The following is a 21521-nucleotide window of genomic DNA, read 5'->3' as shown; positions in this document are numbered from 1 at the left end:
AGACACAACAGATACATCTCACCACTACCCTCCGATTTCAGAAACATATTTAAAACAAAATTAAAATCTCTCCTGCTCTCTGCTGACACAACCGTTGGGCTTTTAAACAAGGTCGGGTTCGGCATAGAATTCTATTGTGCTCGCCGAGGACGGGAAGGACTGCTGCACTGCGCAAACTGACACGAAAGTCGTTTAGGGAAATTATGCCGGCAAATAAAAAAGTACAAAATATATATTTTTTTTTTCAGTGGAAGGATACATAATACATTTCTAATTTTTTTCCTTAAAAGAGCTAGTTTGTGTAATTATTTAAAAAAAAAAAAAAAATTGTAGCCATTTTATAAGCGAAATAACCCTCTCCAGGGCGTGTGGTAAGATTGTCTTACCGCACACCCTGTCATGGGTTATTTCTTACGTAGCAGGAGCAGTTACGTTATTTATAGGTCAGTGTATTTACTGTTTTAGGAGCCATAGTTTCACAAAGAATGCCTGCTGGTTCAATGTTTCCCTTACAATGTGACCCTAACAGTGGGGAACGTATACTGTACTAGTTATTTTTAACTTGTAATCCAGGAAGTGTTCAGTCTTTCATAAAAGGTGAATTCATTTCCTTAATAGTTTACTTAATAGAGAAAAGCATGTCTTGCACATAGTACATTTACACTTCCTGCCCTTCTATATTTGTTTTCCTTAAATGGCCAAGCTATTTCAAGCCTACTATGATCCTATCGCAGTCCAGAAAACATTTCTTTCATGCGGTCTGCCATTTGATGGTTTCTATAAACCCTTGCTCATTGTTTTTTACTTGTTGCTTCTGTATCTTTTTTGGGACTAATGCAGTGATCAGAAGGCTCTATAAAGATGTTACTGGCCACAGCCGTGTGGTGTACAGTGTAGAAGAAGGCCTCTTGTCCTCAAGTGCACCTTTGAAAACAAGACATTGAACAGATAACACCCCAAGCTAAACAAAGGCCCTTCTTGATTGCAGAGTTTCCTGTTGATGTAATAAGTGCTGTGCGCTTTGAGAACTTGGCGTGACTAGTGTAGAGCGTTACAGTAAACAAATCTGCATTGTTTTATTTTAATGTTCTGGTAAATCGTATGCCCTCTTCAAGTCAGGGTTGTGTTCAAGGGGAGCAGGCATGTACAGAGAAAGGTATTTCTGAAAGATAAACCAGCCTTGCCAAATAATACATTTTTTATTGTGAGTAAAAAAATATCCTGGGATATTTATCAAAGAAACTACTGTTTGCATTATTAATTATTTGAAGCACTACTGTACATGTGGTTTTATACAGCTGGACATTTGCATTGATAAGACCACAGAGGTTTTGTGAATGACCAGAACACATATTTTTATATAGGGCTTCATTTTGTCAGTGTTTATTCATTTTATTTTTCGGTGCTTATTTTGAGCTATTTTGTAGAGTTTTATGCAAATCGTTTTTTGTTTTTTTTCGGGGCTTTTGAAATTGGTGTTTTCAGTTACTTTCCAAAATGCTTGGCAGTTTTTTTTTTTTGTTACAATATGTATAGTAACTTGACAGTACTTGCACACTTTCTTTCCTTTGCTGTCTTCTACAAATGAAATCCTTATAGTCATGGGCACATTCTTCTGAGGTTTTTGCATTTTTTTTACATTTCGACACAATTTATAATCCTGTTTAAATCCTCCGTATGTTAACTGTAATACAGCTTTAAATCCCGCTTGTAATCTTGTTTTAAATCTCGCAAACGGAGTCTCCAGTAGAAATGTAGGAATGTGCTGTCGCTCAGTAGTTGGGGCGGGTTTAAAGTATTCAGAACGAATCACTGCACTGAAACTACCACTTCATCAAGGAATGTTGTCATTTTATTAAACCTGGCTGAATAAACCCATATAATATCATGGAGCTGAAATTGATCATTCACACTATGGTACAGTTCACAAGTCAGGCTACAAATATAACCTCTTTTTGTTTCACATTAACTTCTATATGCAACAAAATTATATAAAAACGTATAATATGGAAATCGGGATATTCCTATATCCCTAGCAACACTGTAGCACTTACGTGATTCATTTACGTGAATGCTAGATTTAGATTTTAAAAAATAAAATAATGCTGGATATATGGGGGCTTCATAATATGTAACAGTTATTTAGTTAGTATTTGTTAGACATTTGAAAGCTGTTTCAGTTAATGGCAGCTTTCAAGACAGTGCTTTTGGTATTGCATCAAAGGGAGCTGTAATATTAATTTATAAGCACACCCGTAATAAAAAAAAAAACAGATAAAGGTGAAAAGTGCAGACTACATACAAATCTTAACCATATGTGGTTAAAGCTGTTTGTTGTGTTAATTAGTAATACATATTGTAGTAGCACAACGTGTGATTTGTAGAAGTGAGCTTTTGCAAGAACTGCGTAACTGAATTTTGTTTGCGGTCCACCTGGATTTTACTCACACACAGCAAGTGGTCTGCGGATTTAGAGCATAGGTGTCAAACTCCATTTTTAACAAGGGCCTGTATTATGTTTGACTGGTAATATTGCGTGATTTATTTTTACCGTTTTTACTTGTATGGTTTTTGAGGATGGTCTTTCATGGCTAGTCAGTAAATGAAAAACCTTTCCAAAGAGACAGTAGCAATATGTAATGTGTTTAATTCTCTAATTGTAATGGGGGTAGGGGGTAGGGGGTGGGGGATGGGGGGTGCAAGCAGCCCAGGGGGACGAGCTCATAGCCCTGGCATTAGAAAACAGAAACTCTCATCAACCATCTAGGATGCCCTGGAGCCCAAGTGGTGTCTGCAGATAAAACTACACAGGGCCTTTTTGCTACACCTAATTTTGCTTAAATGTTTAAGTGTTGCCAAAATATGCTTGCCAACTATTTCAGTACAGTGTAAGGCTAATGATATTTGTCTTTGTAGGTTAGTCATTCACAAGTGTTTCATGGCATTGGGCCAGGGGAGTAATACAAATTAGAAGCAATACGTACAGTATATCAGTAAGTTAACTTTTCACTGTCGATATATCGTTCTCCAATAAAGCAGACGCCTCGAGTTATCTACATTATGAAAGGGTAAAAAAACCCCGCAGCAATACATGTGGAGCTGTGGATTACTGTGTAACATTGCTTTAAAAACTATTATGCATATTAAATTGATTGCATCTGTTTATGCATATAGTAATTACAAAATATATCGTATATATTTTTTTTTACCTTATTCGTTTGTACCAGTTGGGGGTCAAAGCAAAATCCACCCCAGAAAACAGTTGTTTAAATCCATAACAAGTCAGAGTAACAATCAAGAGAAAAAAATAATAATAATTTTTAAAAAGTTATCACTGTCCACAGCAGTTTTGTCCATGGCTTATATTTTAATTGTGTTAAGGAACATGATAGTGTCCACATTTTGTTTTAATTTAATTGATGACTGGCACTTGCTTACAATCTGCCCAGCATTATTGAATACATGCTCACTAGGGAGTGACGTTGCCAGGATGCTTAATACTTCTGACCAAAGATATTTTTGGAACTATCTTGGTTGTTTTTCTTCATTTTGGGTAGTTCAGATGAATAAATGCATATTTTGTTTGATGTTTTGTAGGGTGCCATCTCATTAAATGGTCACGCAGATTAGCTGTGTTACCGGAGTATCCCAAACATTACTTTATTTACTTTACTTTCTCGTCGTCTTTCTCTTACTTTAGAAAATAATTGCCAAAAATTGGAGGGCATTGTATTTGCAGCTCAGTCGATACAGTATTTAATTCTAACACAACGTTCTGAACTTGCTCTGTTACTTTGAAGACTCCTGCACAGATCCAAGCCCATCAGTAAACACTCACAGGGGGCAGGGCAGGGGGGAGAAGGTGCCGATTCCAAATTTAATAAAAAATAAAAACTTTCCTTTGCTTAAACCTTTTACACAAAAACGATGCACAGGCTTGACTATCGATAGTCTTGGTAAATCGATGCATCGCCTCAGCCTTATATATCAGTATCACAGCAGGCCTAGTGTTGTTTTCTGTATCAAGTAATTGTACAAAGTGTTGTTTGTATTGTGACCATATTTTTACACGCAACACTGTACCTGCATGGATTACATTATTTAATTACAGTATATGGCCGAACCCGTCCATGCCTTTGTATTAGAAAACGTGTTCAGTTTACACAATAGAGCCCAGCCTGCCAGAAATGCTATAGATCCCCCGGGCTGGGATACTGTAGCACTGGTAAGTCAGGTAGAATGCTGAGAATAAGTAGGTCAATCACTGGAGCTTTTTCATGGTGAAAGGGGCCGAGTGCTTTCACTAGCTGTGATGTACGAGTAGACAGACGTGAATTGACTTGCATCCCTGTGTCTCTCTTGGGCTTTGTTGGCAGGTTGTTGGATTGTACCGCCTGTGTGGTTCAGCGGCAGTGAAGAAGGAGCTCCGCGAGGCCTTCGAGAGGGACAGCAAGGCCGTGGAGCTCTCTGAAAACCAGTATCCCGACATCAACGTCATCACAGGTATGGCAAGGCTTCCATTGGACTCCTGGCCTTTTTGTCAAACCTTTCCACAAAGACAATTGGGTGTAAACTGGACCCAAAATCAGTTATGATTCTTGGTAGCATTGAAAGTTGACACACTAAGTTTTATTGCTTGTTGATGATAGTCTACCAAGTCATTTAGACCAAAGCCTTCATCAGTAGGGATGCGGACCGGACCAGGTTCAGTGAGTGGTCCTATCCAAATCTTTGGAAGTCTGGTACAGGTCCAGTACACCTTAAGGAAGTCCGGTACAGAGCGTGGACTGGTTGTGGCCGTCCATTGCACAAACACTGGGCCCGCAAGCTTTTTTTCTTGCCGTTTTAAAAAGCTTGGAACTAATGCAGTGAAGGAAACATGCGCAATGTATAAAACACTGCATACTCCTAAGATCTAAAGCATTAACATTTTAAAAACCTCTACAGTAAAAAAAATAATACACCCAAAGCCAAATCCCACAGAGGCCTTAATGAGAAGTTACAACATACAACATACAACAGAACAATCAACATATGGATTTTGTTTGTTGTCATGTAATAACCCGAGCCTGTGAACATGTCATATGATCTTTTAAATTCTCTTTCCCATGCAACAGTATATTTTTTTTTTTTTTTTTTTTTGTAAATTTTGTCGTCGCCAATTATTTTACCCCGGTTTTCACTCCAATTTAGCATGCACAATTATTATCTGTATCCTCGGCTCACCGCTCGCAACCCCCCCGCCGACTCGGGAAGCGGAGGCTGGGACACGCGTCCTCCAAAACGTGCTCCTGCCAAGCCGTCATTTTTCGCACTGCAGATCCTCAGCAATGCCACCAGACCTATAGTGCCGGAGGACAACACAGATCTGGCGGCTCCACTGCAGAGCCACAGGTGCCCTTTCGGGCGCAGGGGTCGCTGATGCGTGGTGAGCCGTGGTTCCCCTGCCGACCTAAGCCCTCCCTCCCCGGGCAGCGCTCAGCCAATTGTGCGCTGCCCCCTAGGAACTCCCGGTCACGGTCGGCTGTGACATAGCCTGGATTCGAACCTGCGATCTCCAGGCTATAGGGCACATCCTGCACTCTGCGCGGAGCGCTTTTACTGGATGCGCCACTCGGGAGCCTGCAAGGGACAGTATTTTAATAAGCTGTTCTCTATCAAGAAAATGAACAGGATAGAATAGCATTCAAAATAGCAGAACATTAAAATGTCAGTAAATAGAAACCCTGAGAGATTGGCATTTTCTCTTTTCGAATAGAAAAGCAGGTCCTAAATTAGGTAATTGCCTCTTAGCAGGTTCAATTAACTATTTTATTGGACTGGAATGGATCTTGAGGGCCAGATTTGACTATCACTGGACTAGAGGAACATTTTTAACATTCTAGCAAGCTTGACTCAGTAAGTTTAAAAAAAAAAAAAAAAGAATTGGCTGTATTCTTTAATTAAGTATTTTGGTTATAAATATCATGCAATATAATACTGTTTATATAGCACATTTTAAATAATAAAACATGCCTAGGTGCTTTACAAAGTAATTACATTTATACTGTATAGATAGAATAGCTTTACAACAAAAAAATACAATGTAAACAATTTTGAATAGGGTACCCCCAACTGAAAACTGAGAAAAGAACAATCGCAATAAAAAAACTTTTAAAAGTATATTAAATATGTTACATAATATATGTTAAATAGTTTCCAAAATGTACTGGCAACCCCTGGGCAACCTTTATGGACTCCCCTTTTACACAGACCTAAAGTTACCTTCTGCAGGTAGTTGTCCGATTATAAACAACAGAGTTTAACAGGCTCAATATTGGTACATGTGTCAGACTGTAGGTAATATAGCTGTACATTTTCTGTTCTTTTTGGCCAACAAAGACTGCTTCAAAGTAAACACCAAAGAGGAAGATGGGAGTTCTCTCAATAGTAAGGATGGTAACTAACAATGAGTTATTAAACCAGAGAAATTCAGGTCACTCATCACACGTCATTCTTTCATAAAAACACTAAACCGGGGCTGAATATTCTGTGTATTACAACAGTGAAAATGTTGGTATATTCTGTTACAAGACCAATTAAATAATAAAAACAGTACACACCTTTTCCATTAATTGTAGAATTTTATACCCCTTCCAATGGTGCCATTCAATGTGTTTTCTTGAATTTGTCAAACCTTCGCCTCCTTTTTTAACTGAACAGTGACAAACAATGCAATGGAAAATGCCTTTCTCTTCACCTGAGCGAAGGAAGTAAAAGTCATAAATAGGAGCACTGTATTTTACTGGAGACGTTTGCTTTAGTGACCATTGCTCCTGAGTGACATGACCTGTCTCACAAGAACCTGTCTCATTTTCTGCCGTTCTGAAAAGTTATACTAAAACTTGAGTGTGGTGTTACGCAGAGAGATAAACACGTGTGCCTGTAAAGTCATGTGTCAGATTACCACTCCGGCAGTGTGACAGACACCTGAAGCGTCTCGTTAGACTGATATGATAAACAGAGTCCTGAGCCACTAATCAAACTTTGGGAGCCTGATCTGGGATTTACGGCCGCCCTGACCACTTCAGTAGAGAAAAAACAGTATGAAAAGCTGATGTTGAAGTCTAATCTGATACTGGGAGCTAGTGGAACTTATTGTGTGTATCAGCTATAAATTAGTGTACATGTGTATTGTGATATCCTAACCCAGCCTTTGTAATTTACAAATGATTGCAACAGACTGGCAAACCAACATGTAGTTAAAGCTATTCTCAAATATAAAAGAACTACAGTAGTTCAAAATAACCACAGGGACTGTCCTTATAGCACACTATTCTGACTTGTAAAGGTGGCACTTTTTCCAAGTGCCAGTGATTGCGCAGGTCAGGTGTTCAGCTGTGCATTTTCTAACCCATGCAAATGGATCACACATTGAAATCATGTTAGACATTCCAGTTGGGTCCTTAAATTAGAAGCCAATAGGATCCAAAGGAGCACAACACTGTTGGATAGTTGTGATTTTCCAATACTCAGACAGATGGGAAGATCTGTATTTAACATGACGAATCCTGACCTCCAAAAAAGGCTGGCAACGATGGGCCATAGTTGCTGGCCCGCTTGTTGGTGTTGGGAAGAGGTCCACAGTTATGATCTGCATTAATTTGCATGTCAGAGTAAAGCACACAGTTAACAGTTGAGCGGGCCTGAAAAATGACCGAGCATTGAAGTGGATTGGGGGTTTTGTTTGCTGTCTAAAATTTGTTCTTTAGGGCGAGTTGCTTATAGCAAGGGGGGCCGGTGACAGGGAAGCAGCAGTACTCCGGCAGGCAGAATAGAGCAGCTAAAAGCAGGGAAAATAACTACAGGCTAATTTAATAATGGAAAGAGCCAAAGGGGTCAAAGTTTAGTCCAGAGCTTCTAAAGCATGTGCAGTCGTAAGAGTTTTGTTTATGCGCCCTAGAAAATAGTTGATGTGAAGTAAAGCAATGCAATTTCTTCTGTAAACATGGCTGTTCCAGTGATGTTCTAATAAAAGTAAAAACTCTTCAAAGCACAGTTTTGCTCTCGAAGACCTGTTGTATCTGTTAAAGAGCTTCAGTTTTAATTGGAGCAGGGAGATGTGCAACTAAGGTTAACCATAACCTGACCTGGGCTGTGTTAATCAGCTCTGTGATGGGCCTGGGTTCATTTAATTGGCTTTTTTTTCTTGCATACATTCCATCGGACGTCAGTGTAAAGGTCACGGTTTGGATTGGCTGTTTTGTAGGCACTACATTTTGGAAGTCCATGCTTAACTGTTGAGTTTGAAGGTGAACGTTTTGGAACACAACAATGTGCTACTGGTAATAGAGGAGTAAGGATCATTTCATTTTAAAGTGGAATCTACAGTCACGCATGTAGTTTTTATAATTCCTTCAGCTTGCACTTACTTTAATTATTTGTATTTAGAATCAGGGTGAAATTTACATTGGAATGTTTTCAAGGCCCTTGTGACTACTACAGGTCTAAATTTGAATATTTCATATTTTGTTAAGCTTGTGTCTGTTGAGGACAAAACTTGGTTGACAATTTCTGCATGGTAGGCTAATTAAATGTAGCACTGGACTTTTGTGTAAAATATGTATACCAGGCAACAGGGTACTTTTGTAGTGAACATGTTTGAATTTAAATACCAAATGACTGTTAGGCAAAAAAGTTTAATTTAAACATGCACTGACAGCTTTAACCAGGGTGTAAATGTCAGCTTTGAAGCAGGGGTAAGACTTGCTTTAACTCTGCCATACTTAACACCCTCTGTAGATGTACATAATGACTGTAACCTATATCAGCAGTTCACAGCTTTACAACGGGACAGTGCAAAGAGGGCCAGCTGTTGTAACTTGCTTCTTGTCTTGTTTTAGACCTCTGGGGGTTCATTTTGGAGGGTTCGAGAGTTTAGATCATATCAAGGTGTAGATTTATCTCTGTATACAGCTAACATTTAGAAACCCTGTTGGATAAAAATAACTATATCTTGCGCTGAGAACATGTTGCTTTGTTAAAGCTGTAAAGCCATTTTTTAAATCTGGAAATAATTTGACTGGTTCAGTGTTTCAAAGACCGAAGGGTGCAAAAGAGGCGCTCAGCTATTCACCGGCCCCAGGATACAGCAGTCTTGCACGGTAGACTTTTAAAGTTTGTAACAAGTCCCACTTTGTTGCAGAACAAACACAGATGGTATTTCACTCATGCTTTGGGGGATTAGCAGAACATTCAGTAGGCCAGGAGGCACTTGGGGTTTTAGGAGATGTGTGTGTGTGTGTGTGTGTGTGTTTGACAGTGTCACAGCTTTGTACTTGTGCGTCTGCTATCCTAGGATCCTGCCTCCCCAGATTCCTGCCTCAGTTGCTTAATTAAGGTGTTCCATTTTTACAAGCAGCAAAGGGAAGGCTGGGGTCTGGCTTCAGGCGAGTGGTGCCAAAGCCAAGGTTAGATGAAAATAGTGTAATAGAAAAATCTTATACAATCAGTGAAACATGCTTTTTAGGAAATCAGACAGATAAAGCACAGGAAAAGGAAAAGAAAAGGTCAAGATTGCTTTTTTTCAGCAGAAGCCTTATTCAGGAAATACCTGTGGAAAGAAAAAAAAAAGTTGGAGAACTTCTCAAGAAGATAGTTTTGTTTGCTCTGGGTTGTCTTGAGTTAAGTCCGCCATAAACATTTCTTGAACTATTTTCCCAGATGTCAAATGGATTTAAGAAGAGGAAAATTCTAGCACTTGTGAATTAACTGATATTAGACAATAATGTGGTACAAGTACAGTAAATTCCATGTTTTTTGCCCTTTAAAATAAGTACTGGACAAATTAAGCGCATGATTACTTGGTTTTAATTTATTGTTTTACCTCGATGCCCTTAAAGCACTGCATTGGAGCTGAGGCTCTGCTTTTGATTAGGATTGAATTCAGTTGTAGACAAAGAGTTTGTCATGTTTAAAGCAGGGCAAACACAAGGCTAAATCATTCCTGGTTAATGATTAACTTTTTCATAAAGCCAGTTTTATATGTGGGTGTTCTAGTGTTATCAGTCTGGCAGAGCGTGTTTGTTTATATTAGAAGTGGTTGGAGAGCGTGGGTTTATGAACTCTGGAATATAATTTTTTTTGACAAACCTGTGAAACAAAAAAATGTTTCATATTGTTGTTGAAAGTAAATAATGTTTTTTTGTTGTTGTTTTTTTTTTTTATTAAAATCATTAGGTTTGGAAGCCAGTTGATGATATCAGCCACTGAATTTACTGCAGTCTGTGTCCCCCAGCAATTTCCGAACTTGAAATTTGTAGACTTTATAGTCCAGAATGCTATTTGCCAACACAAAGCTTTATTGCAAATACAGACTTTATCACATTCATTGGAGATCTAGAAATAAATCCTTGTGCAGTTTTTTAGAAATGTGAACTCTGCACATTCAACTTAAGGATTCAAAAGAATCAATTACAAAAGTATTGGTTGAGCGTGCATGTAAATGTCCATAGAGTCTCTGTAGTTAGACGGTGTATCAGTAACAGGAAGAGATATCATGCTGCACACAGGGAGTCCTGAATGCTCAGTGGCGCACAGCAGGCTCCCGTTCGGTGTTCTGTTTGGTTAATATTCTTTATTAAACATCAGTGGAGTATCTTTTGTGCTTTGTGACATGTTTGAACAGCTGCTTGCTCTTGAGCAGTCACGCATGTTATTGTTCCTTCACTGGAAACAACTGTTTGGGAGACACTAATGAACCAAGCAATATTAGCAATAGTAAACAAGTACATATTCCTGCACCTGTAACATAATATTTCTGTTCTCTCAAGAACAAGCAAACAGTGCTGTAGTGTGTCTGTTTAAAGAGCAGATATTAACGCACCAAACCATATAGAATCGTACAGATTTGGTGACCCCTAACTACTGAATGAGACATTTTGAAAAACATTCGACCATGACCCATCCCAGAATGAGTTTTTGGAAAAGCAAAATAAACTTTGTGCGTGCCGTTGTTCAAATCCCAGGCCAGTCCTTCCAGTGGAGAAGTGTTTGTTTGTTTATAGATTCACTAGCCAGAGTTTAATTGTGACTATTTTTAAAGGTTGTTTGTTCTGCTTTTAACTAACACATGTGACACGTATGCAATGTTGTGATATCTGACAACTTAACTTAAATTCAAGGTTAGGGAAAGATATTTACAAAAATAAATATTAATACAATGATCACTCTTCCTTAATTAGTGTAAGCTGGATTATGAGGAGATACTTGTATTCACAGTTTTCTCTTAGGCAGCTGGAAGCAAGAGGTCCTGTCAGTCACAATATTCAGGACATGTTTTCAAAGTGAGCCTCTCTTTTTGATGGCTTGTTAATTGAGCATTACTGGGATCCTCCTGTGATGCCTTTGTGTGTTACATGACTTCATTAGTGCCGAACAGCCGCAGGCTAGCTAAATCCAAATTGCAGATCTGTTAGGTGGAGAATTCAATGGGCATTTTGAAAACTGAGATCTGTTTGTACACAAAAGGATTTTCTTTTTTTGACTGAAATACCTTGGCAGCTTTTTAGAAAAGCGAGAGAGAAAGAAATGGCGTGCATTTTTGCTGGGATCAGGGGAGGTGGTGTTGGTGTCAGGTGTTTCCCTCTTATTGTCTGTGCTGGGCAGTCTGAGTAGCAGGTGAAAACGACAGTGTTTCCAGACACAGCCTTTAGTTTCAGCTGCTGGCACTTCGCCTCCCGTTCTAATCACATATCACACGAGACACTCTAACTCTGGAATAAAAGAGGGGGTTAATTTTTTTTTCGTAGGTCATGAAATATGAGAGCATTCAAGATTTATATAGTTTTAAAAAAGTAGCTCACCAAATTTAAACTTTTGACAGCTGTGAAAATGAAAACCAAAATGCAGACCATGGAGTACTGAGTGGTGTAAGTTTCAACTGTCTGGTTAAATGATACAGTAACCCCCACCTTGCCACTCTGCAGGTCTTCATCTAAACACTCTGGACTGTTTAAAGGAAGCTGTACATGTGTGACATGTCCTAGAATGAATAAACAAACTAAACAGAGCACTACTTCTTTCATGTTGTTGGGTATAACGTTGTCTTCAAGCAAGATGTTGTTTTTCAAGGAAGAAGAAATCTAAATATTAACCCCAGATTCCACAAATAAATCAGTTTGACGATCAACAAACTGAAAAACTGTATTGAAGTGTTTTTTTTTTTTTTTTTACCTTTGTACAATAGGAGGAAACATACCACTTACAGCGCTTTTCAGATTTTCTGATGGAGTGTTTAAAAAGAAGGGTGTGTTATAAACCCCCTAGAATCTAAAGAGGTCTAGGATCAACGGGCAGTCACAATTCTGTTAATAAGGCTTGTTTGTGTTACATCTGAAAAAAGCATTCATTCCCTGAAATGCCATTGTCTGTTGTTTTTTTAAGGTGTTCTCAAGGACTATTTGAGAGAGCTGCCGTTTCCCCTGATAACAAAACAGTTGTACGAAGCTGTGCTGGATGCCATGATTAAGAGACCTCTCAGGATTGGCCCCAATGGGTGTGAAAATGAACAGTGTGACTCGGAATACACAGTCAGTCTCTTGGAGCACTTGCCCGAAGTGGAGAAGGTAAACACTTGCATGACATTTTGGATTGGTGAGGGAGAGAGTTCTTTGTGACAGCTTAACAAAAGTCAAGCATAAAAAGGTTTGCCCTCTCTTGAGAGAGAAATGACCTTCCTCTCTGCTCAGAATCCAGGCCTGGTAAACACCAGGCTCTTGGCTGGGAAACGGTTAATAACTACAAGCACCTGTTCTCCATTTTAATTTGTTTGAAAGGTCTACATTTGAAAAGCCTCTTTCTGCAGGAATGTTAATGAGCAAACCTGGTCTCTAACCCGAGACCTGTAAAAACAATAATATGTTGACTTTTCCATGGCATTTAGTATACTTTTAAAACTAAATTCATAAAGTATTTTAAACTAAATGTATTTTTTTTATTTTATTTTGGTATTTAAAAAACAAAAAACAAACCAACCAAAAAACATTGCAATTGTTATGTTTTTTTTTTTTTTAATTTATTTTGTATTAATATCATGTGTTGGTGTTTGACTCACTGGAGTGTACAGTAAGATTACCAGCCAGAGAGCTGAAAGGCCCAACAGTTAGGTTTCCATGGTTATAAATTCACGTGAATTGGCATGTGGCTTCTGCAAATCTTGAAAAAGTTAATGGTGTACCTTAAGTGACCAATTAATATCCTTCCACCACGTTCTTTCCACTTCAGGGCATTTGTGCTTGGTTTACTGCTTCCATTATGTAAAGTAATCTGAATAAATATATTTAAAGACTCACATTCCAAGCTATGTTGTATTGCAGCTCTCAAGCACGCTCAGTATTAGGTCATTAAAGCATTTTATTTGGTGGGTTTATGCACCAGAGGGAAGTGAATTTGTTTTTGTTTCTTTAATGTTGATTAGCTGTAGCAGTAGGGACAATAACATTATCATGCAGCTGAGCAGGGGTAATCCCTTCAAACTGACTGCCGGCATCCAAGGTATTCCTCTCCTTTTTAAAGCGAGACAACGGGTTATCCACACTAACAGGAAAGTTCTGGACTGTCGGATATGGTTCAGGAACTCGAATGAATGATGGCAGCACTCAATGGCGTGATATTGTGCGGTGTCCACACTTGCACACAGAAAAGTCCATTTAATTTCCATCATAATGGATTGAAGCGCTTATGAGCTGAAGCAGACCCGGTCCATCTGGTTAGCAGCTCAGTTTTCTTACTGCAAGCACTTGGCCTTATCATTGTTTTTTTTTTTTTTGGTTCTCTGACATTCCTTGGATGCTTGTGATTATCACAGTTGACTTTGATTGAGGGGACGCAGCTGCTGACAGATATAAATATGCATTCATTACAGCTTTCAAAAGTGCCAAAAGCAACATTCACTAGCTAATGGGGAGTATGTTGATGGGAAATACCAGGTATGCATTTATAGCTGAATGTGATTTGCTGCCTGATGAACTTCTCCAAAGATACTGTACAACACATCTCCTCTATTCTCTTCTTTCTCTGATCCCAACCTCAAACAGTGACTATGAAAACAGTGAACTAAATTATTACAGTAAAACCTTGTTAAAACACAAGGCTCCACTATAAGGCTACATTTTGAGTGTTCCGTTTTAATTAGTGTTTGCCTTTATAATACTCTAGTAACTGATAGCTCCCTCTTTTAAAAACGAGCAAAAACACTATACAGGGCCTTATTTATAAACCCTAAAAACAAATCTGTAAATGAGGCACAAGTTTTAATATTTTCTTCAAGGTTCAAGAGCGCTTTGAAACGTGAGAATAAACTCTTTTGAAAACATTTGTGGAAGGTTTCATCAGATAAAGTTTATGAATAGGGCCCACAGTACTGTATGTGGTTTGCACCAGTAAACCTTTGACTTAGTTTTTTTTTGTATTATTATTTATTGTTTTTAAATCTCAGGTTACTTTGAGGATGCTGCTGGATCACCTGAAGCGAGTGGCGTCCTACCATGAAGTAAACAAGATGAACTGCCAGAACCTGGCTGTGTGTTTTGGGCCAGTTTTGCTCAGCCAGCGACAGGAGGCTTCTCACCATAGTAACAGAGTGTTCATTGACTCTGAGGAGCTGGCCAGCGCTCTCGACTTCAAGAAACACATTGAGGTGCTGCATTACCTTCTCCAGCTCTGGCCAGGTAAAGACAACATCAAATATCGGCAAAATGAAAAGAAGCTTGGTTATAAAAGACAAACATTTTAACTTTTAACCTGAAGGCTTTGTTAGTTCAATGCTGTTGGGGATTTCTATTTTGCGTGGGTTTATTTTTAAGTGAGGTGATGACAGATAATTTCATTTCACCACGAGCCTGGCACTGAAACCATATACTAGGCTAATTACTTTTTTCAGCTTCATTAGTTCATTAAACTTTTCTTTGACAAAGGGACTGAATCTGTGTATATTTCCACAGAATTTAGCATTCATGTGTGGGATATATGCAAACCCTTACTGTTTCTTCTTTTTTCTACATTCTTCGTGAAAAGCAGTTTCCCTTGGGTCCCAGTAATGAATGTAGCCCTTCAGTCGTAATTGCTTGCAGACCACAAAAAGGCAATTTGGTGTTTCTGTGGGAAAATAGGACACGTAATTCCTGTAAATCCCAATGGGCTTGTAGAAAGGAACCTTTTGAAAAAAGGTTCAGTTATTTTGCTTCATAACCCCAAATAAAAATAATGCCACTGTGAAGGACGATCATTTCTTTTTAATCTCTGCCATCATTGAAATGGGTGCTATTTGTAGACATGCTTCAAGGGTGAGGGATTTTGTGTAATGGTGTGTATTTCAGTTATTATAGCTCTCAATTATTATTTATTTAGCCTTCTGGAAGGTTGCTGTGGGTTAGAAAGACTGTGAATCACACATTTCAAAACACGAACTTGACAAGGGCATGTGCTTGAGATAGAAGCCTCCTGATGATTACTATTTAGCGTTAGGACATGAAGCCTAGGATTTTTACCTGCAGACACTCCTAAATTAGTATCCCTGCAGTTGCCCATGTGTTAATTGCTCCCAAAAATATACATTGATCTCAAACATCAAAGACAGACAACAGTCCCAAAACATAGAGTTCGAAAGGGATGTAGAGTTTTTAAGCTTCCCACGTGATGGGAGCTTCAATGAGTTTGCAGATCTGCTGCTGCTGCTTCTTGCTAATGTCTAAGGGAGCTCTGTGACGGCTTTGTTTTTTTGGGGAGGGGAAATGTCTTCACACAAGGAGTGGTCGATATGACGTCGTTGGACACGGACTACAGTTCAGGGGCTGTGCACGTGTATACAGGGCCAAAGCCAGCTTAGGTCCAAGTTGTAAGAGTAAACACACTCATTGTTTTAATAGCCATATCGGTGATACAGACCACGCACTTTGACATTGTGTCTTTATATCTGGTAGAAAAAAAAAAAAAAACCCTTTCTGCATGAAAACAAATATTTTGTAAACTAAGAAAGGAACACATTAGCAGCTACCCTCCTATAATCTATAAAATGAAACATTAATAATTAACCTTGTATATTAAGTGAACAATTGTTTGTTACAGTAAATGATTAACTTGTGGTGTTTAATACAGTGTTTGTATGTTAATGACAAAAAAGCTCTTTTGTTGAGAGCAGAACCTTGGAAGGAGTAAAGACAACAACAGCTTCACATCTGAAAAACACGAACTCTGCAATAAAACAGCCATGGCTTTTAGTGCACTGGCCTTGACTGTTGTGTAAGTGATATATTTAGCTGGGTTGTTGGCAGTCTTTGAGACAGATGCACATATTGTTTTAATGGAGGAGTGTAAAGCTTGTTATCATTAACCCTCTGGTCTAGGCATAGCAGCAACTGGAAGGGATTTGTTTGTCAATAGGAGATGCCATGAATAGCCTGTTCTTAATCAAACATGGCAAGTGTGTGTGTGTGTTTGGGCCTGTGTGTGTATCTTGTCTTTTTAATGGGGTTGCCTCATTCAGTTGAGGGGAACCTGTTGTTATTTCGATTAGTTAGATATTAATAATAACCTTTCACATCCATTGTCATTAATCCAGCAGAATATCATTCTATAACTGGCAAAACTTTTTCGCTTTAATTTTACTTAAATTCTAGCCCGTGTATTTGTACACACCCAAAAGGCAAATAACAAACATATACAGTCCCTGGAAAGTAATTTACAACAGATTATTCAGTGGTGAATTTTAATATTACAGATATTGCCGGTATGTTTGTGAAACCAATGTGTGCAATTGATTCAGTAAACCCTTTGTACCATTCACTATAGGATGCAGGTAACAATGGAGAAAAGCATTAGTGGATGAAACACATAGTGTAAGGAGAAGTGCAGGTAACTGGGTACCAGGTCTGTGTGAGTGTTCAAACTGAAGTGAGCTTGTTGAGTCAACCCAATAATGCATTGGATTGCTTTAAATAATGGCAGTGAAATGAAACTGCACTGAACTGAGTTGTTAAGTGGGGTGGCTGTGCTTGTTCGTTTGTTTTTCACAGGAATGGAGTCATTGACCTAAAAACGCTGCAGTGCTGAGCATGTTTTCCTTTTGGCATTTAACCAAGATTTTAACTGTATCTGCTTGCAAATGCAGAAAGCAGATTGAAAGTCATGACTGCCCGCCTACACTGTAGTGTATGCAAAATGTGGTTACAGTACAACCATAATAATAATAAGCACCCAATCATAAATTCTATGTTGAACACTCACAAATCTAAAGTAGACAAAACATTTCACTAATGATTAAACACATGAACTCATTAGACAAAACATTTGAGCTACATTTACAGTAACAGATTCTACTTGTTTAAACCTATGGTTGTAGTGATTTGCAGTTTTGTTTGAACAGTAAACTCTTCATATGGAGGGTATTTGGTGAATGTGTTTGAAATTGCTGGCATGCTTTTTAATGCACGGACGGCTTTGTTCACTGAACCTCAGATTAACACTTAGCAACACCTTGTTCAGTTTTCTAAACTGAGAACTTTGTAAACATTTGCCATTATCCTTCTCTTTCAGTGGTAGATTCACGCACCAAAGACTGGCCTGCGAGCCACACATCTGCTGAGCAGCCCGCTAACGCGCTCTGTCTGCGGAGGAGGCAGCGGCCACGGCCTTGTATGCTGGACTTGAGCAGCGTTGAGATGGCCGGGGTATTGAGGCCCAGACAGGGGAGGCTGGACAGTTCCAGTAACCGCTACGCCAGGGACTGGAGCACAATGGGAGAAAGTTACTTCCAGCCCCTGAAGGAAAACGCTGCTGCCGACGAGGCCGATTACGATGACGTCCCTTCTGAAGATCCTGAAAGCGAGGAGGAAGCTGAGGAGGAAGGGGGATCCAAGATGGAAGGACTTTCTGACCACATTCTGACACCTCTGAAATCAATATCCAAAGAACACACTTACCAGGCCTACATGGAAATCCAGGAGATCAACCCCGCTCTTAACCACCCTGTGAACCTCAAAGACCTGCAGGAAAGCATTGACACTTTGATCGGTAACTTAGAGAGGGAACTCAACAAAAACAAACTGAACGTTGGGTATTGAAAAAAAAATAGCAGCCCTGCAGGCCTATTGTGAACAGTTTGTGTGCTTTTAAAAAAAAAAAAAAAAAAAAAAAAAAAATATATATATATATATATATATATATATATATATATATATTACTGTGTTTCCTATTGACATTGCACTTCTGGGTACCAGACATTTGTTTTTGTCTATCTGGGGTTGTCTGACCAATTTGTAGGCATTCCATGACATTTTTTCTTTTTTCTTCTTATTAGAAGAATCCATTGACCCTTAGGGGTGTAAAGGTGCCTTAATTGTGTCAAGGTGGTACTGTGGACAGTGTGCAGATCTTTGTATTAAGGTACATTTTAAAATGTAATCCAATGCACTTATGAAGCAGATGTTTGGAGGGTGAATCTATTAAAGGAGGTATTAGCCATCTTCTCTCTACAAATGTTCTGCAAGGACAGGACTCCTTCATCTTGTGACCTAATGTTGTTTAATGTTTTCCTCATTGAGAATGTTTGAGATGCTGCTTGGCCGGTGTGGTAGTTTTTATTTTTTTTGTGTAGCGGGGCAGCAAAAGAATGAGGTAGAATTGTTTCTACTGGTTTCACACTTTGGGGGTGGGGGTGGAGGTGGGGGTGGGGGTGGGGGGGGGGGAGTATAATTTAAAATCCCATATCTTTAATATGCATTAGCATGGCTGCTATAAAATATTCTTCTACAGCTTAGGATTGGTACAAAAAGAAGAAATTCTAGCAGTATCTCTGTAACTGTATTTAAATTCAAAGATCCAAATGTTATAGTGTTCTAACCCAGTATATTTTTGATAAAGTGTGAACTCAAGCTGTTTTTAGTGATGTACCCACCTGTAAGCCAAACACTAAAAGAAAACTGCCTGGGAAATTATTTTTTTTATTTTATTTTTTTTTAAATAAAGGCTGTGAGGAAGATGCATCATCCTACCATGACTGAACGAACCCATATGCATTTCAGAAAGTACAGTTTAACTATCCAGGGTCCACTATTATCAGTATTTAACAAGAAAACAAAAGAAAAAACGGGTGTGTGTTGGGTTTTTGTTTCTTTTTTTCCCTTAAGTTTGGTCAATACTTTTAGCAACCTGTTTTAATTTTTATTATATTGTATGTTTAATTAATATTCCTTTTAATGTTTATCTTTTCTATACAATTAGTATTTAATGGATTGCATTTTGTAATGTGTTAATTGTTTTTTTTTTTTTTTTGTCAGTTACCTTTACATGTCTTCATGTAAACGGTGTCATGCTTTACAATTATTAAGCAGAAGTGTTTAATTTGGTTGTAAAACGTAAACGTTTATTTAAATGGTTTTATTCACAGAAAGGCTGTTTTTTTCTATATGAATATCAGGCACGCCTCTGTTTATTAAAGCTATTTTTGTGTCAAATTGAAATGTATATGATAATTAGCTGCAAATGGTGTTATTTATTCACCACCTCAGTTTTCAGATGCAGTGTATTGTAAGCACAACATTATCCTGGATACTTGCTTTCAGTCTGGCAACAGAAGTTCTCTCAATCCAGGTGGTTTGTGCATGATATAGTATGTTTGTCATGATATAGTATGTTTGTCTTGGTTGATCTGGTATAAACCTGAAGTTTTATGTCTTAACAAGAACAATTCCTAGTGTTGTGCTTTCAAGTATGTAATATAGTCTTATATAGGATTTTAATCTCAATTACCAGAGCTTTTCCTTATGTGGTCTGATCTGTGCTACAGTATATGATACAAGAATACATAGTGTATGGCTTCCATAAACATAGAAGACCTGCACTCAGGTTTAGTTTGTTTAAATACACAACATGGTTATCACAGGCTTGACCATAGTGTGTGTGTGTGTGTGTGTGTGTGTGTGTGTGTGTGTGTCTATATATATATATATATATATAGATACAGACACACACACTCACACACACAGTATGGTCAAGCCTGTGATTATATATATATAATCTCTGTGCAGCTTTTGTTTCTCTTTGTAAGTGTTTATCATGTATAATGTGAGTAGGTTCAGTTGTGTTAGTTTTGATTTATGTACATTCCTCACAGCAGCTTATTATAATAACATTTTAAAAAACACCTTGTTAATGTGGAGGTAAATAGGCTGTAATGTATATCTTGGTGTATGTATGTATATATGTGTGTGTGTGTGTGTGTGTATGTATATATATACACACACACACACCAAGATTAGTTTTATTTCTTGTGTTTTGTAATATTGTTTTTGCAGTATCTGTTATGTAAAATGCAGAATGTGACTAAATTGTCACTAAACATTAAAATGTTACTTTATATTGATCTGAATAAATTTGTATTGTCACATTAAAGTATATATTTTACAAGTATATCATGTGTTGCTTTAAATTTTTTTTTTGTGGTGTGGTAGATTTAAAAACATTCACACTCATCGAAGAAGAAAAAAAGGTCCTTTCAGCGTACATTCGGTGGTACGTTTTATATCCTTGTACTTACTGTATGTGCTGTCTGAAAATCCATTCGAAAATATAAGGTATTTGGATGTTACTCCTGTGAAATTTTACTGGAATCATGGATTTGAAGCCATCATATATATTTCCAAAGATGAATTGACAGTGTTGCTGTTTGGCATGCTGAGGTACTTTGAAACTCAATTTTGAATTGTGATTGTTCTGAACTCTGTACTACCTTGTCTTCGTGTCTGTAATTCTGTTTGAAACTATAAGCCTATCACTTTTACTGATGGAGGGTGTGTGTGTTCCCCTTCCCCCAGGCTGTAAAGGTTTCTCTTTCATCCACTGCTGAGGATTAATCAGCTCCTGGAGTCATTACTTCATTACTTCTCCCCTTTCCAAAAGACACAGTGGATCGTATTTTTTTCTTCTGTTGGAGAGCCAAATATTCTCACTGATGCACTTGGAGTGTGTGCCAACCTTATGAAATAATTATCTGGTAACTTGTCTTTTTATGTATTTTGATATCTAAAGCCCTGAAACAGGTGGCTGGTTCTTTCATGTGGTCAAATTGCCCCTTCAAAACCCGACAAGATCTGGATACAGCTGTTGGTGCAGGTGAATAAGTTACCCCCCACAGCAACAAATACGCTGTCCAGACAGTCGTAAAAGACACCTCAGCAGGCCTGCTTCTTCTTGTGCCATGAAAACAAAGTTTATTGGTGTAAGTTAAACTCAAAAACAGTAATGTGAATTACATTTTTAAATGAGATTGCTTAAAATTGAAACCTGTGTGAACAGTCCAATCACAGGTGTATTGCTTTGGTCTTCAATGTCTCCTGTGATGTGGCTAGTTTGTATTGAGTAGGATCTTAGTCTCTGGTAGCTCTAATTGATGTGTTTCATTAATCTCTGAAAACAGGAGAGACTCCAGATGTATATATTACCCTGACAGATCCCTTCTCTTTATGTTGAGCATTTTTAAATTCCTA

The 21521-nt window shown here is 38.2% G+C and overlaps 1 protein-coding gene across 2 annotated transcripts in view; it reads left to right on the top strand.

The window, feature by feature from the left end:
* syde2 (synapse defective 1, Rho GTPase, homolog 2 (C. elegans)) overlaps positions 1 to 18154 on the top strand; it is a 42087-nt gene extending 23933 nt beyond the window's left edge. For both annotated transcript variants that reach the window (XM_059031898.1, XM_059031897.1), the window contains exons 4-7: positions 4377 to 4503; positions 12424 to 12605; positions 14477 to 14708; positions 17572 to 18154. In XM_059031898.1, coding sequence (XP_058887881.1) covers positions 4377 to 4503; positions 12424 to 12605; positions 14477 to 14708; positions 17572 to 18098 — 1068 coding nt within the window. In that variant the 3' untranslated portion in view covers positions 18099 to 18154. The remainder of the gene's footprint in view (positions 1 to 4376; positions 4504 to 12423; positions 12606 to 14476; positions 14709 to 17571) is intronic.
* The last annotated feature ends 3367 nt before the right edge of the window (positions 18155 to 21521 follow it).

Source organism: Acipenser ruthenus, chromosome 10, assembly GCF_902713425.1.
Source record: "Acipenser ruthenus chromosome 10, fAciRut3.2 maternal haplotype, whole genome shotgun sequence".
Taxonomy (NCBI): domain Eukaryota; kingdom Metazoa; phylum Chordata; class Actinopteri; order Acipenseriformes; family Acipenseridae; genus Acipenser; species Acipenser ruthenus.
The sequence above is the reverse complement of the archived record's forward strand: the minus strand, read 5'-3'. Positions and strand labels throughout refer to the sequence as shown.